Source organism: Telmatherina bonti (genome assembly GCF_933228915.1).
Source record: "Telmatherina bonti genome assembly, chromosome: 7".
Classification (NCBI taxonomy): Eukaryota; Metazoa; Chordata; class Actinopteri; order Atheriniformes; family Telmatherinidae; genus Telmatherina; species Telmatherina bonti.
In genome coordinates, this window is record NC_136625.1 from 25544760 (window position 1) to 25561281 (window position 16522).

The following is a 16522-nucleotide window of genomic DNA, read 5'->3' on the forward strand; positions in this document are numbered from 1 at the left end:
CCTAAAAACCAAAGTTAAAATGAGACACAAACATTTCAAAAGAAAATGAAACCATTTATTACATTCTTAAAACCACGTATAATGTATCCCACTGGACAACAATATATATCAAGCTGTGTGACTCAGTTACTCCTGGACTAGTAATATACCGCTTGTACATTTTGTCATACAGGGAAAGAGAAGGGAGTCAAACTATTGTTTGTTTTGTTTGTACTTTCCTAATCTTTCCTCAATTTAAAAAAAAAAAATCACTGACTTTACAAGACAAAAAAGTGGAGACGTGAAGAAATGGTGGATAAAAGACTGACGAATAAATGAAAATCACAGCAAAGAAACATTAAACCCCAATAACAAAATTCATCTTTAACTGATTTTTTTCTTGTTTTTTTTTTTTGTAAAAAAATCCTATGCGTCTTAAACTGAATGTTACAATATTAGGACAAACAGGAAGGGATTTGACACTTTGTGAGTAACATTCACAAAAATCGAACTTACGTCCACAGTGATTATGGTTATGGGTCTTAGGTGCAAAGGTGTGAGGAGTACAAGGCTAAAAGATGACACTTGTAATAAAGGGACAAGAGATCACAGCTAGCTCCCTGAGCATCAGGCAGCAGGTCCTTGGACTCTGCTCAAAACACAGCACCTCAAGTAAGACATTATCGTCACCATCTCAATGCTTTAACCCCCAGAAAATGTGTTATTATGTACATGTCAAATGTAAACAGTAATGGATGACTTGTGTGATAAAATAATAATAATGATTAAAAAAAAACAACAACAAAAAAAAACAAAAAAACGGTTTACTGAAGTCTTACTGGCATTGAAGCCCAACTCAGGGGGGCAGCTGGTAGCTCTGTGTGGCCTTAGACTAGTGTCAAGTAAGAAAGAGGAAACGTATAAGTGCTTGGTATTTGGACACGTGTTGGGTTTACGACTAAAGGAGAGAGGAACATCAAATGTACAAAATAATACAGTTGCACCAACCAGCAGAGAGAGTTTATGATACAAATCGGCCGTTGTATTCTTAGACTTTAGCTAAATGAAATGTTTTGAGTGAATCACTGTAACATTACTGTACTCCTCCTGAAGTGACTGCTGGTTAGAAACAAGTGTGAAGACCCAGTTATCAGTTCTTGAAGTCATCTTTTGCCTTGCTCTCTCTTCTTCTTAGTGTCCTGTTTGTCCTCTTGTTTCTTTAAGCGAGAAGGGTGTTGGGGGGTGTGGGGGGCAGCAGCAGCAGTGCAGACTGAAAGCTAACAGTTCAAAATGCAAGGCAATGTTTTTTCTTGTTTTTTTTTCCTTTTGCCTTTGCTTGAGTATGCTGCCTCCCCCTGCTGTGTCGCATCAGCAACAAGTGTTCACCCAAAAGCTTGTGGGATGGCCATGCCATTTCCGTCAGGCCAAGAGGGGGTTTGTTGCCATGGAAACCTGAGAGTACTGTCAAGACTGGATAAATAGTCCAGAAAAAAAAAGTGATCCAAATATCAGCCTTCCTCACACATTTTGTCACTCCTTTTCTATCTTACACTCCTCTTTCCCTCACACACACTCTTTCTCTCACTATATACTTATATACTTATCTATTTACATTCTTATTTAAAATATTTGTTTATAAACGTGTATATAAATTAAAGATAATTTCATCTTGTCCTGTCTCTAAGTGGCATTTGCAAGGAAAGGGGTGTGTGGGACTGAGGTTTCTCATTGCATTACAAGAGCCTAAAAAAAGGCAGCACCAAACACTGTCTATTGTAAATGTGTGTGTCTGAAAATGTTTGTGAGCGGTTTACTTAGTTTAGTCAAAGTTGTGAGCCATATATACGTTTCTTTTAATTGCAGAGAAAACTCTGACCTGTGAGCTTGGTCCCTAGGTGAGGGGAAGTCAAAGAATGCTGTGTGTCTGAATGCGTGTGGGCACCATACTGAGATGCAAGGATACAGAGGAAAATTGACTCAGAGCTTTATAAAGAGTGAAACCTGCTGACCAACTTCATGCTAATAGTGTGTGTGCAACTTTTGTCTCAGAGTGGCAGGGCTTTACATTCACTGTTGGGTTCTTGCTTGTGCACTGGTGCTAATTTATGAGGTACATTCATAACTGGTTTTTTGATCCACAGTGGATCAGACGTTGAGCATATTTAGAGCTTGGAGCTTTTACATGCTTTGCGGGCTGCTCTGATATTTTTACAATGCCCATACGCTTGTTGGTAATGCTACAATATGCAGGACCATGAGCATGTGCGGTCTGTAGTGTAAGGTGCTTTGCCTGCTGGGATAGTAGAGGACTACTTTGGGAGACGGAGTATTTAAAGTCCTGGATTGTCTCTTAACTGCTGGTTGTTAGGCTTCATTATCTCTATCCTACTCTGTCTCCTTTCGCTCCCCTACCTCTGCATACGCTCTCCGTCGCTTTCATTTGTCTATTTGTCTGTTTAGCTGTCAGTGGAGTCTGGCAGAGGCATCTCACTGCCAAACACTTCCCGGTACAATGGTGGGAAACTGTAGGCGGTCTCTGGATGGACCAAACGGAAAAACTCCAGTTTGTCAATGTGGAGGTTACAGATAGACTTCATTATGGGCAGCTTGGACACCATCTGTGGGGACAGAAGACATGAAAAGGTAAACATGTGACTGTAAGCGTTAAACCTCATAAGAACATGGCTATTTTTTCCTCAAAGGCTATCTTCAGAATTAGTTAGTAAAAGCTTGGGAAAGTTTGAAAGTTGACACACACAAAGCCTCTACAGCATATCCTTATTAGGCCATTTCAAATCCGTCGCATCCATCTTTGTCTAAAACTGCATTTCCTCTGCAGGAACCTTTTCAGGGACAAGTCTTAAAGGGAATCTTTAACGCACACGGTAGTTAAACAAATCTCTTAACTTAAAAGTTACAAGAGCAACAGTAAAAGTTGCATTTAGTTAAATTTTACTATAAGTCACAAATGGAAAAAAACTGTAAACTTGAATATGTAAAATTGACAGGATTGAAATGACTGGAGCTGATGAGTACTTCCTTATGTCCCTATTGCAAAGAGACAAATAAGAGAATTGCAGACTGCGATTAAACTGTTGCTCTTATTATGAAATGAGAAATCAAACGTTATGATCTGGACTTTTCAGTGTTTATTCTCTAAAAATATAATTTGAAAAAAAATCTACAAAGGGACATATAAAAATATAACATGAACAGAATTTAAGTGAAAGCAGCTGAATTTCATTTGATGGTTTTACAGACTGTGTAAGCTCAGAGGAGCAGTGCCGATACTCCATCAACCACTTTGGATAATAGCAACAATGCATTTACCCAATCCATTCTGGCCACAGAGCTCAGTAGAAACGCAAAAGACCCAGGCTGAAACCATCTTTTAGCTCATGGAAAACTGTTACTGCAAATGTACTTGATAACGTTTGAATTCTCGATGGTGTTGATTGATGTGTACCTTTAAACAGTGACATGTGCTTTAAAATGTCAAAACCAAGATCCAATACAGGTACTGTAAGAGTGGAAGAGGTTACGAGGAGCAATTGCTTATGTGTACCTTGTCCAGTTTCTCGTCAGAGGCACCGCTCTTCTTTAGACTGTGCTGCAGAGCCAGGTAGACTTTCTCTTGGAGTTTCTGAACTTTCTGGCCTTCTGTAAGCCACGGTCGATCTGTAGGGACCAAGATTTAACCTTAAGTCACCGTTCAGCTGCTTCTCTTTGCTTAGTATTTTCTGTTTTGTTCTTTTTATAATTGTGCTCTGCAATAAATTTCTAACACATTTTGGTATGTCCTACACTGACATCACTTCATTCAAAATGACAGAGATTAATTTAAAATGAAAGCAATGATATCAAAATGACTTAGCGATGATGTGACAGCTTTGCTTTGTCACGCTAAGACCCTCAAGCCCCAAGTGCAAGTCAAAGATTAATGCATGGACACAAAAACTGGTTTTTAAAATGGAAAATCTTGAGTTGAGACCATAACATGCAGGCTGCATTTCTAGTCTGATAATGTGAGTGTCTGTGTGAAAAGAGTGGTAAAATTAATCACCAGGGGAGAGAAGGACAGCGGCGCTAAACAGAGCCATCTCCTCGTCAGACAGCTGCAGGCGGCAGAGTCCTTTTCCCAGCTCAAACACTGCGCTGACAAGGTCATCACAACCTGCACACACAACACACTGTCTAATAAGTGAATTGGCAAAAATAGTAACTGATCTCCCTGCCTAATACAATTACCAAACCGGAATTTAACCTGATGGACACATGATGCAAAGGGAATGACTACGACCTCTGTCTGAAAAGTCCATTTTACTTTAACTGAATTACCAGTTTTTCTTGCTGCCACTGTTTGATCTATCTGAAGTCAGAGGACCAAAAAAAAATGACAGAAATTTCGGGTACACACAGGAAGTCCATTTTTTTATTTCTGAGAATGGTGTCTTGCCTTTGCATATTCTGAAAGTGAGTAATGGTGTTTACTTTCCGTGTTCCCACTAGAGTGCATTGTTACACAGCTTTTTGAATACTGAAAGGACAAAATAAAGCTGAAGTGGGTGGAAACCTTTGAGGTCTGTTTTTATTCAGAGAAAGACAGAAACTGAAACAGCTCTAATAGTGTAAGTCATACTCAATATTTTCATCACTATTATCTCATTTAAAATATTGAATTATCTTCGTCACTGAGGACATTTGTTGTGAGCTGTCAATAATGATAAATAGCTAGTAATGTTAATAATTGCAAAGCGCGCGTTAAAAGAGATGCAAGATCCTCCAGCTTGCATAAGGCATTAGAACCTTCAGATGCCTGTGTGTGTGTCATTCTTTTGAACATTTCTAGGCTTACACAAGCACATTCCCTACTGATCCTCACCGAGCGCCTTGAAGAACTGAGCCGAGGCAAATTTTCCATTGAAGAAAATGGTGCTATTGTTGCTGTTGAAGGCGCGGCACATCCGTATGAGCAGGACCTCCAGACAGCCTAAAAGAGCAGCCACAGACAGAGGAATAGATGTGGAGAGATGGAGAAAAAAGAAAAAAGAGGGGGGAAAGAGGGAGGACAGACAGGCCAAAGATACTCCAACATACACAAAACAAACAACAAAATGTAAATAATTTTGACTCAAATTAGTGCACAGCATATATGACAATTTTGAACAATTTAAAAATCCAAAGGATAACACAAATATCCAGCAAGATTTTTTTTTAAAAGTTCAAAATATTTCATTAGTAAATGTCACATACATGCAATTCATGTAACAGATACAAATAGCCATATGTGTCCAGCAAATAATTAATAGAATAGAATATATATCGTTCAAATGTTGTTTCCAGGATTGGGGGATTCTCCCCAGTGTTCAGACCAAATGTGTGTTTGTTTAGAGAAAAAAAATACAAGGATGATTAAAAACAAACAAACAAAAAAAAAAACAAAACAAAAAAAAACAAAAACAAAACAAAGGTAGAGAGTTGGAGAAAAAAAAACAGGAAGGAACTCAAATTAGCAAAGTTTAAGACTTTATTTACTTTGGAAGAATTAAGTCAGTGAGTTAGATAACTTGGCAATTTAGACTGTACACTGACCTGCTTTCAGCAGTATAATCTGATCATTCTGGCACAAGTCCATAAAGCCTGCAATGCGCTTGGCAAATTCCACCACGTACTGGATGGCATTGGTGATGTGGTGGGCGCACTGCTGCCACATCCACTCAGCTGACTGCAAAAAGGAAGGGAACATGACAAATCCATCAACATCACTCTTCAGCATCAAACATTCTGCTTTAAAACAGTTTGCATAAAACATGAATCTGATGCAGATAAAAATCCACGCTCCTGTCATGCATGAAACCAGTGGCGTGTTACTGCATTGGTAATGAGGAAAAAAATCCACCCTGTGCAACATTGAGGCTCATTCTAAAGTTTTACACAAAGACTGAGGTTGTTGATAGAAGAAGGCTTTGCCCACATAGTTGTGTTTTTTTGTTTTTTTTTTAACTTTTCCTGAGAGCTGTGGTGTAATTGCTTACCTTGTTCTGGAAAGTCCGCGTTTCCTCAGGTGAGTATTGTACCCAGGTGAACCTCTTCATGTCTTCAGCGCTGTACTGACATGTTTCCAGGTGAGACTTAACAATGCTCTGAGTGATGTTCTCTGTAAAATGAAACACACACGACACTCTCAGTGCTGCCTCACTCTGCTTGTACTGTATCAGGTTAGTACTTTGCAAGTAAAGTGTAGGAGCATCAAGGTGGTACTGTTTACATATCCACACATTCCTGTTGCCGGTTGTTATTAGATGCTTTGCAGCACAGAAAAGACTATCTAATGAATCTAATGCCTAATTTTTCCAGCTTATGTCCACAATTGTTAAAACATTTCCCATTTCCTGCACTTAATATCCACTAGTACCAGTATATCTACAAATTCCTTCCTTATAATGTATCCAGAACCACTCAAAGCAATTTTTGATTTCCAGAAACCATCAAATAAAACAGAAATGCATTCCTCCAAAAGGTCTCTAGAGGCACCTCTTTATAAAGACTACGACACTGCCATGCCTTTAACCGACACCATTTGTGGAAAGATTTTCTCTTCCTTTCACATTACTTATTTTTGCTGATCTAATTTTGTCCTTGTCCTGCTTTGCTGTTTTATCTGTTGTGTGACATTCTCAAGGGACACGTCCCTGTCCTTCATCTTTGTTTGCTGCTAAATTAGATTTGCTTTTAAAATATTTTCTTTCATCCGGTTTTGTTAAGCGCTTTTACTCGTTTCCAGGGGAGTCACAGTCAGGAGTTTACTATAGGCTCTCAAATAAACAACTGCTCAATGTTTTTTCTGCCAGAACACCCAAATGTGGCACACAGCCACGAATTAATCTCCGATGCACTCATCTGATTTAAATCTCCTCTGCATGAATATTTGCTTCGTGTTCTTAACATGTTAAAACCGCCGTCCCCGAAACTCCCAACAAAAGCAATAATGCTCTGTGAACTGCTAAGAGCGATTTAATATGAAACAGATGGAGAAAGCATTAACTTTGAAGAAGCAGGAAATTAACATGGAACACGTGAGCAATATGGCATAATCTAGATTTGACTAAAACTGGACTGTCTCATGAAAGAATGGCCTGAACTTGACATTAAGCATTTAGATTCATGTCATTTTATTCAGATGTGTTGAAGCAGGGAAGCATCTAAAACCTGCTACACAGTAGACTTCAAGGACAGGAGTTTGAGATCCCTGCCTTATACCGACTTAAGTATGAAGCTGGAAGACATTGAGCTCTTTGTCTATGACATTACTTGCTGTATATTGCTGTAAAACTCACCCAGCTCTGTTACGGAGCAGTCGTCAGGCAGGCGGTCCTGCAGTGCACGTCTATGTCCTAGCAGTGGATGTATATGCAGGAGCTGAAGCCCATTGGTTTCTGCCGTGTCCAGCATAGTCTGCTGAGGGGAATTCTGATTGGACAAGGATGAGGAAGAGGAAGAAGAGGATGAGGAGTTGGAGGTGTTCCCAGTGCTGGTTCCTCCGCTCCCAAGCAGCTCCAGGCTGCAGTACTCGCTGGCCTCTTCAGGGGTCAGCGGCAGGTCAAACAGATCGGGCAGCGCTGCGATGTCGTCCAGGTCGCTGAGGGTGGAGGTGGAGCCCCCGCTGCTGTAGGATCGGCTCAAACCTTCTTCACCATCCTCTGCACTGCTGCCACAGACTCCATCTTCCCTGGATAAAGAGAGGGCAGAGGAGCCTCCTCCTTCTCCAGAGCCGACACACTCTTGGGACTTCTGATGCTTCTGAACCTCAGCATAAAGGCTGTCTCGCTGCTTCTTTGACATGCGACCAAACTTCACAGCTGCAGAGAGGAATAACATCTCACTGCAGCAGACAAACAGACTCATCCTACTGTGACTACTTCAGCTTACTTGAGGTTATTGAACATGGAAGTTTTAATGAGAATGGAAGTAAAAGCGGGTAAAGGAAAAGTGTAAAGAGGATAAAGTGTTTTTGTTTAGGTCTGTGTTTACCATCTCGGCTCATGCCTAAAGCCAGACACTTCTGCAAACGGCAGTGCTGGCAGCGGTTACGGTTAGTTCGGTCAATCAGGCAGTTCCTCTGGCGGGAACAAGAGTACATGGCGTTGTTCTGTTGGCTGCGACGAAAGAAGCCCTAGACACAAACAAACATAAAACAGTTTATTTTACACAGAGACTGCACATCAAGCAGCCTGGCCAAAGTCACGGATTCTGGTTTACTCTCGGCTTTCTGCCGCCGCTCACCTTGCAGCCTTCACAGGTGATGACTCCATAGTGAATTCCTGAGGACTTGTCCCCACAGATCTTACAGGGGATGACCTCGATCTGAGCTGCAGGACAGAAAGCAACATTGTCATGACAGGTTAGAAAACTGAACACTAATGATACGACAGGCTGTGCTTCAAACCAAACATTAGGTCAACATCTGTTCTGTCACGCGTGGAGTCTATGGCTTTAGCTTGTTTGGCAGCTCGAATAATGTGCATCTAAACAAGCACACGACTCAGTGGCAAAATATTTAGACAAAATAGCTTCACAGAAGTCCATACTTGGCATGCTTTCAGCCCAGACGGGGCAGACAGACGCCCACCCTGAGTGGCTCTGTCTGAGCTTTCTTCCTCTCATAGGAGCTTCCCTCCTTTCTGTCTTCAGGGAAAACTCGAGGGGGTTTTGTCAGACTTCTCTTAACACGATTGTGACGTCTTAGTGTTAACAGCTACAGATGACATGTTATAGGCTAAATTAGATACTAATAATAAAATATCTTTTTTTTTTTTTACCCTTTCTGTGAAAAACCAAGCTGTAAATTTGCAGATTGTGAACAACTAAACACCCGAGACATCATTGATTTCCACCCTACAGCCCACAAGACCCACTCAAAAGTTGGCATTTTGTTTGTTCATCATGAACTCAGGTACCCAACCATATGGTCGCTATCGAGTTTGGTTCTGCTAAAGTTCTTTCCCAGTAAAAACAGAGCTCTGCTTTCCACTGTCGCCCACCATCCTGTGGAAGCTTGGATTAAACCGAAGCTTTTATGCGATCTGTTAGTTCACTTTATGAAGACATGGCGTTAGTGCAACAATAAGGAACTTGTCTGATTTGGATCATGCTAATTCACCTTGCAGTGGCCTTGTTTATTTCTTCAGTGGCATGAGATGATTTTGTTATGAACTGGCACAGCTTAAGCTCAACTGAATTTTATGAGGCTGCTGTGAAAACAAGATTATACAACGTGAAGAAAAAAACACCCTGCATTATCTAAAGAGATTTTTTTGTTTTGCTCAATAATAAAAAACAAGTTCTTTACTTGTCACAGTTCTAAAAAAATAAAAACATATTTGTGAATATTTTATTCTTAACAGCTTGCCATAAATGTTACAAAAGGAACTTTATATGAATTTTTCCTCCATGATCTTGTTTTGCTGTTGATCTTAATCAGTTTTATTGCAAAAGTTTGTAGTTGTTAAGTTCTTACTCCACCTATCCTCACCAATCCGCAGCAAGTGACAACTTAATAATGTTTATACTTACATTTTATGGATTTGAGTGCAGTCTTTGACCCCAAAACATGTATAATTACAGGAGGTGTGTGTGCAGTGGAAGCCTGCCACATAATCTTTTTATCTAATCTTTAGTTTCTTGGTCTACATTTGTCTTTCCTGCATGTTTTATGAAAGATATTTATGGCATTTTCTTTTCTCTAGTGAAAACAACAAGCCTGCAAAATAACTAGAACGCACAGAACAAGATTACTGTATGCACACTTCATATGCACCCCCCCCTCCCCTCAAGATGGAACCGAGTACACAAACAGATAGGGGATCACATGACCCTCACACATTTTACACACGCACAAAGATTCTTGTCTTTAGTAGAAGTGAAAACAGCATGCTACTATATCATGAGACCTTTGCTGCCTGCTGTGTGTATAATCTAAGAAGGATTTCCACATTTGCTGTGTGCACCACCTCTGTGGTTAGTTATGGAAAACCAGTAAAGGCTCCAGGAGGAATTGTTGCACTTCAAGGTACTGGAAAGCATAACTTTTCCACTTCTTTTTCTGTTTAATGACACACTCGCCTGTCTCTTCTCTAATGCTGTTGACTAAAATACTCCAACTGATGAGGGCAGCTGCAGGCATGCAATGGAAAAATATCTCCCTCCTCCTTCCCCTCTCTTTCCTCCCCTCCACCCCTCCCTCGCCTCTCGATTATATAACTCCTGTCTGTGAGCATTCTTCACAACACTCATTGAGCAGGCTCACTCTAGCTACACTGACACCCCGCCTTCCTCAGACTCTGTCTTTCCTACTGGCTGTGCGGTGTTCGCTGCTTCCTTAGCATTGGTTGAGTCATCCGCCACTCCGGCTCTGTAGCCTGTCAGCCCATGTGGACATTCTGTCCCACTGACACACTTTCCCACTGCAGGGGGAGAAGGCGGAGGGAGGCAAGAGCAGTCTCATTCTCCGCAGACCAGTTTTAAGGTGGATCTGAGCAATGCTTAGAGTTAACTGCAAAACATTTCTCCAAAAGCCTGTTGGCCGAGTTTAAAAAAAAACAAAAAAAAACCAAAAAACTGTTACATAATCGAAAAATGAAACACAAAAGAGCAGAAGACATGTAGAGCTAGAGGAAGAGCCAGTCTTTGGTGACAACTTTTCTTTTCTATGAGACACTTGAAGTTTCGCAGTGGTGTTTTAGTAACAAGACACCACATGTGGTATGACAGGAAAGCACATACTGTACACTCCACTCGACCCATACGCATTCTGAACTTGAGAGTCAACTTTTCAGCCCCTCTGCCTGGCTTGTGACATTGAGCTTCTGTTGCAACCCTTTCTATTCTTGTCCTGTGCTGCGAGCCAAAATTACTCAGATGCCCAGCTACCCACCCCGAGCTACAACCAAGCGCACTAAACATGCTTTCTCACTGCTCTCCTCTGGCTCTCTGCACATTTAAATGCACAAACAGAGACAGTAACAGATTTAACTGAGTTTTTATTTAAATTTTCAGCCATAAGTTTGACTCCCCAATAGGTAAACATGACTAAATGTATGCTGTTCTGCAATGATGCAATTGTTTTATGTGTTGTTATAAGTCTCATGCATAGTTTTCTTTTCCTGAAGAGCTAAACTCACTCTCTGTAACGCATGTCTAGTTCAGAAGGGAACCAAGCGGATGGAAAAGAGCGGCCGGCAACACTTTACTGTGGTAATGCACATTGGTCATCTGGAAATAAACTGCTAAACCTACTTATTGGTCAAAAGTTAAAAAAAATCTTAATAAACTGAACAACCTAGTTGCAGACTGCCTTATGTAAACTTTCCTGTCTGCACCTGAAAAACTACAGGAGTTGAAATGTTACAAGAATGCTTCACTTTCCACGTATTTCAAGTACTGATTGCAGTATTTCTCTGACTGATTTACTTTTTTCTCCAGAAGTATCAACTGGGGGAAATGGACCATTTCAAGTGGAAACACTTCAACTTTGGGCCTAATGGAAACACTGGAAATGTTTTGTGTTCTCCATAATAAAAAAATAAATAAAAATAAAACCACCACATGTAGCCTACACGCCCATAAAATCTAGGAGCCAGCTAACAATCTGCATTTTTGCTTCAAAAGTGACATCTTTAGTTAATCAATGTTTAAAAATGCATGTTGCTTTATCAGCCAACCAGCTAATCTCCACAAAAATACCATTTTTTTCAGCTAAACTCATCATCACAATTCAGCTGACTGTGGACGCTGATAGAGACACAGCGGCAGACGGCACACTAACACTAAACGAATATTCACCTTTAACCCTAAATATCACCGCTGACCCGTGAAACAACACCAGTCTGGGGTTTCCGACCTTTGGCCCTCTTGAGACAACGAGCACTCCAAGTAGATCAATACCAGTCCTGCTTTTAGCTAATATGATACACCATGTCTGGAGCAGTTTGGATTTGCCACTTGGAGTCAAGAAGAAAATTAAATAAATGAGGAGAAATGTCAAGGCAAAGAGTTATATTTGAGCAGAGCAGGTGTTGGGAGCTCTGGGACGGCAACTTTGTGCGACACACCCAAACCTTTATACAGAACAAACTGCAGGGAGACGTTTTAACGGCTCAGACAAACACATTGGCCTCTGAGTGTTTATCAGCCAGCTGAATGTGTAACCTTGTTATCTCTACAAAATTCAGTAGGGTTAGGGTGTGAAGAGGCAAAGGAAAATCACTGACTTTGTGCCTCCAACAGCTCACTTCTCTGTTTCTAACAAGGAACAAAAGCGGCAGTAATTCTCAGTTGTCCCATGGCCACTGTGTCAAACAGTTAGTGTGTCGGTGTGTCAGAAGTATAACAAAGAAACAGGATTAATTCTGACCTGCCATGCATCCACCACCTTTGTTATTCCTAAAACTGGTTTTAAAAAACACAAGAAGATTGTTTACAGAGTCTACAATTCCATGAGAAGCGTGACCTGGCCTCAACAAGCACAATGATACAGCTTTGTAGGGACGCTTTACAATTTCTCACCGCCTATCCATGAGACGGGCTGACAAATGACAAAAACAGCCTCAACAGGGGGTGGTGGCATCACACTTAAGTTCTATACATATAAGAAACACTGACGCACATCTTGCGTCTTAGCAGGGTGTGGACATTCAGTGTCTCTCAGAGATGGATCAAAACAGTCCACTCCGTGTCTTCCTTGTTCTCGAATTTACTTTGGGGTAATGTTTTAAAGAATATTTTATTTCTCTTGGATGAGAATTCTGGGAAGAAAAAATTATCTGAATACCTTCTGTATGGATTCAGGAAGTTAAACTGACATTAATGCTTTGACAGTCAACTCATGGAAATATTCCTCTGTTACCCTCAAAACATAGAACAAATTGAAATTAGGAAATTAGAGTTGAGGCTAAAAATATGCTAAACACACCCACTGTATTGAATCTGGTCGTCTGGCTGCTGGTACTTTCAGTGGACTCTATTTTAAAAGATGCAAATTCCACTGGAGGCCAAGCTGAGGCCCGCAGCAGGGAAACTAGAACTGAGCTAAGTACCTCACTGGCTTCTTATGCAAGATGTCAGTGGATGACATAAGTCTTGTGATCTTTCAATCCATCTGCAACAAAATTAGTAGATGATCTCGTACAACAATCCAGAGGAGACAGAGAAGGTTCAGACATCAACACATACCGGGACGCTTCAGTGAGCATGACAAAACTGCAACAGATGACTCAACACTGTGGCCATCCAGTACATGTTCAATCTGGGATATAAGATGCTGATGCTTGCCATGTTACGGAGCAACAGATTGTGGGCCAGACGACCATTTTTGGTCTAGCCGGCTCAGAAAGTGCAAAGTTTGTTTACATTTGAATATCCTGCCTGAGAGCTGGGAACCTCCCTCCACAAGAGGCCCCAGTCTTTGTTCCTCCTTCCCTTCCCTGTCCTTCTCCTTTTATTATAATCAATATCCTTCCATTACAGAGGGAATATAACTCCTTGCAGGTCATTTTTGGTCCTGTGTTATAGTGTTTACCAGTACCAAGGGGAAAAAACAAACAAAAACATGAACAAAAAGGCATCTGTGCACGTGAAGCCAAACTGCTGCAGGTGAGAGTTATAGCTAATAACACACTATGATGTTACAGATTATCAATATGGATGCAAGACAAATGAGATCCATTTCATTCCCATCATCTCTGGGATTAGACTGGTAACATATAAGCAGCATTGCTTTATAATAACTAGATCTCTCATCAGGCAGATCCAAAAGCTCAACCTGAGATCAACACGTTGACGGTCGACCATCACAATTGCTCTCAGCACGACGCATCCCACAGTCATCCCCCCTCCCTCCGCTGCTGATGCTGTTTAATGCTGGGTGACATAACTAGGTCAGTGGAACAGCCGCGTCCTTCTCCCTCTGTACACTCACACAGTCAGCCATGCTGGCACAACCATCACATCATAACAACACCACAACTTCACTTAACACTCTGGGTCATTCATCTTGCTACGTTACCTGTGGAAATAAACACTTTGCAGGCATTTCCAGGGGTGGTTTATTCATCATAAAGGCATTTGTCACACACAAGCTGATACCAGATATCTAACTTTAAATATTATAAGGTTGTGCAAATGGGTGCACCATGCAAAACATCCACAGTTGCTTTTGTTTTTTTAATCGACTTGGTAGGAAACCTGATAAGGTCGAATAGCATCTCTATTACATAAGTGGAGTTTTGGTTAACAACATCTCCTCTTGCCCCTCCCTCTCCTCATTGCATAACTCCTACATGGGTCCCCTGGCAAAAAAAATGCACAGCACTCTCAGGTGAGGCATGACTCAGATTTCTATAACTAAATTAATGACGACGGCGCCGTTCTGAATTAAAAAGTAATTGCGTACCGTACGTAGTGATCATGGCGTTAATGGTTGGCGTTAAATTCAGCGTCTTTTTTCAAAGGTAAGCGAAGCAGTTCTGTTGCACAGTTAAATGATTTCTTATTAGTAACTGCGTGCCTCAAGCTCTCCATCCCTGCATGCTGAAGTTCAGCCTTCAGCATGCAGCCCCGGGCTCTGTGCAGCCATAATCCAGTCATGAGGGATTAGTGCGCACTGGGAAGAAAACAGGCGCACTGAAGTCCTTGTGCGCGCACATGTGGCTGCTCTTCCAACCCCATACTAAAGCATATTCCTGTAAATGCACGATTTTTTATATTTGCATTAAAAAAAAATCAACTTACCTCTCATTTTGGTGTTTTTTTTTTTCTTTAATTTTCAGAAGGACAACGAAGACTTGGCTACATGAGGTTTAAGTGTGGATGACCTGGAAGAGGCGAAAAAAACCCACTGGTGCCAGAGCAAACTGGCTTTGTAAATATTAACTTCGTCCTGGTTGCAGTCAGCTTTGTAACGCACGAGCAAAAAAAAAAAAAAAAAAAAAAAAAGGGAGAGGAGAGGAGAGGAGAAAGAAATTGCCCCAAAAGTCTTCTGTTTTTATCGCTCGATCAAGTCCGGGCAAAATAAAAGAGCGAAGGAAGTCGCTTGGGTTCGCATCGTAGCTTTCTCCGCGCACTGCCGAAGAGATTGGACTCAACTTTTTTTCCTTTTTTTTCTTGACAGATTAGTCCCACGACGAAGGAGTGCTGTTCGGACCCCCCCTCTGCGTTGTGACTCTCCGCCTGCTTTCCTCTCAGTCTACCCTGCTAACCTACTTTCTCCCAGCGTGGACTCTCACATGATCTCACTGTCGACTGCTCCTCGCTCAACGCACGCGGGGGCGCGCGCTCGGGAGCGAGTTTAAGGTGGCCTAGCAAATGATTAACTCTGTTCTCAGCTCTTTTTTCCCCCTACAGCACAGTGTTGAAGAAAGATATAAAGATTAACACCACCCTGCAAACATAAAGAAGGTTTTGGATCAGTTACTAGTTCAGGGAACGTTTTTTAAAACTCTTCTTCTTTTGTTTCTTCTTCTTCTTTTTTTATTTCTAATCAAAAGTTTTATTATTAGTGTTGATGTAACAGTAATGTGTACTAAACATGATACCTCAGTGAGAGGGAACTTGCAAGCCTGAAATTCTCTCACCTTGTGCTTTATAATCCTCCAACTCTATTTTTAGTTGAGTTTAATCCAAGAAAAAGTCCAAACAGAATCCACAACATGTCAGGTAGGCAGATGAGGGAAGGTGATTAAAAATACCACCTCTGTTCTTTGTAAGTGCCCCTTTTTCTTTCAGAGATCAAGGAGTTGTGTTGATCCGGCCCTTCAATAGTTCGCTATCTTGATCATCAAAAGAAAAGGGGCACGTTTCCTCTGCAAAAGGGAGGGGAACTAAAGTGGAAGGTCCAGAGGGAGTATCTTTGGTTTTCACTGTTGGCACTCTAGGCTGTGGCCTGAAATCCCTTTGGGCGAGTTTGGTCTGATAGTGACTGCCAAAATAAGCCAGGTTTGGGGGTGTATACATTTAGGGAAGTTTGAGGCAGAGAATTTTGTAATTTAGTTGCATTTGGATAAAATTATTTACTTTGGGCAGTGATCTGAATATGGCTAAAAATTCAACTTTGGTCGATTTTTGCACCTAAGCTTTGGTCATTTGTACTTCGTCTGTTCTGGCATGTACCATCCTCATGTGTAGTTGTTTCTTCTGGTTTGCTAGACAGAGACTTTTCTGACTAAAAATTGCTTTAGTTTTTTCACAGGCCCCCAACTCCAAAACCCAAAGCACCAAATGGAAACAGGTGAAGATGAAGATCAAGCATTATCTCTAGCATAGAAAGAAAGAGCAAAGTAAATTCAAATTTTGAGATAATTCTACAGAGATTAAATGATCTTGTGGACCTGTTTTGTATTTCTTCCAGCTCTTCTACTCAAATAAGACTTTTTTCCAGGCAGTTTCGGTTTGTATTAGAAAGAATAACCTAGAAAATATTCCTGGCTTTTTTCCCAGCGATTGCTCACCATCCACAGATTTATTCTCTGTCTCATATCTACAGGGTTTA

General features: G+C 41.0%; 1 protein-coding gene across 1 annotated transcript; it reads right to left on the reverse strand.

The window, feature by feature from the left end:
• Positions 1-39: 39 nt before the first annotated feature.
• On the reverse strand, positions 40-15622 carry LOC306758309 (nuclear receptor ROR-beta-like). Its single transcript, XM_079243602.1, has 10 exons — positions 14767-15622; positions 8263-8348; positions 8011-8152; positions 7317-7838; positions 6015-6136; positions 5572-5704; positions 4862-4969; positions 4043-4153; positions 3545-3657; positions 40-2597 (listed from the first exon to the last, which is right to left on the reverse strand). The coding sequence occupies exons 1-10, from the start codon at positions 14771-14773 to the stop codon at positions 2436-2438; spliced, it is 1506 nt and encodes a 501-aa protein (XP_079099728.1). The 5' UTR covers positions 14774-15622; the 3' UTR covers positions 40-2435.
• Positions 15623-16522: the final 900 nt, after the last annotated feature.

Bases quoted from the DNA above. Each gene is read 5' to 3' on its own strand.
- LOC306758309 (XM_079243602.1), bottom strand. The intron at 6,137-7,316 runs GTGAGTTTTACA...TTCATTTTACAG, and splicing joins CTGCTCCGTAACAGAGCTGG to AGAACATCACTCAGAGCATT. The intron at 3,658-4,042 runs GTGATTAATTTT...TGGTCCCTACAG, and splicing joins CGCTGTCCTTCTCTCCCCTG to ATCGACCGTGGCTTACAGAA.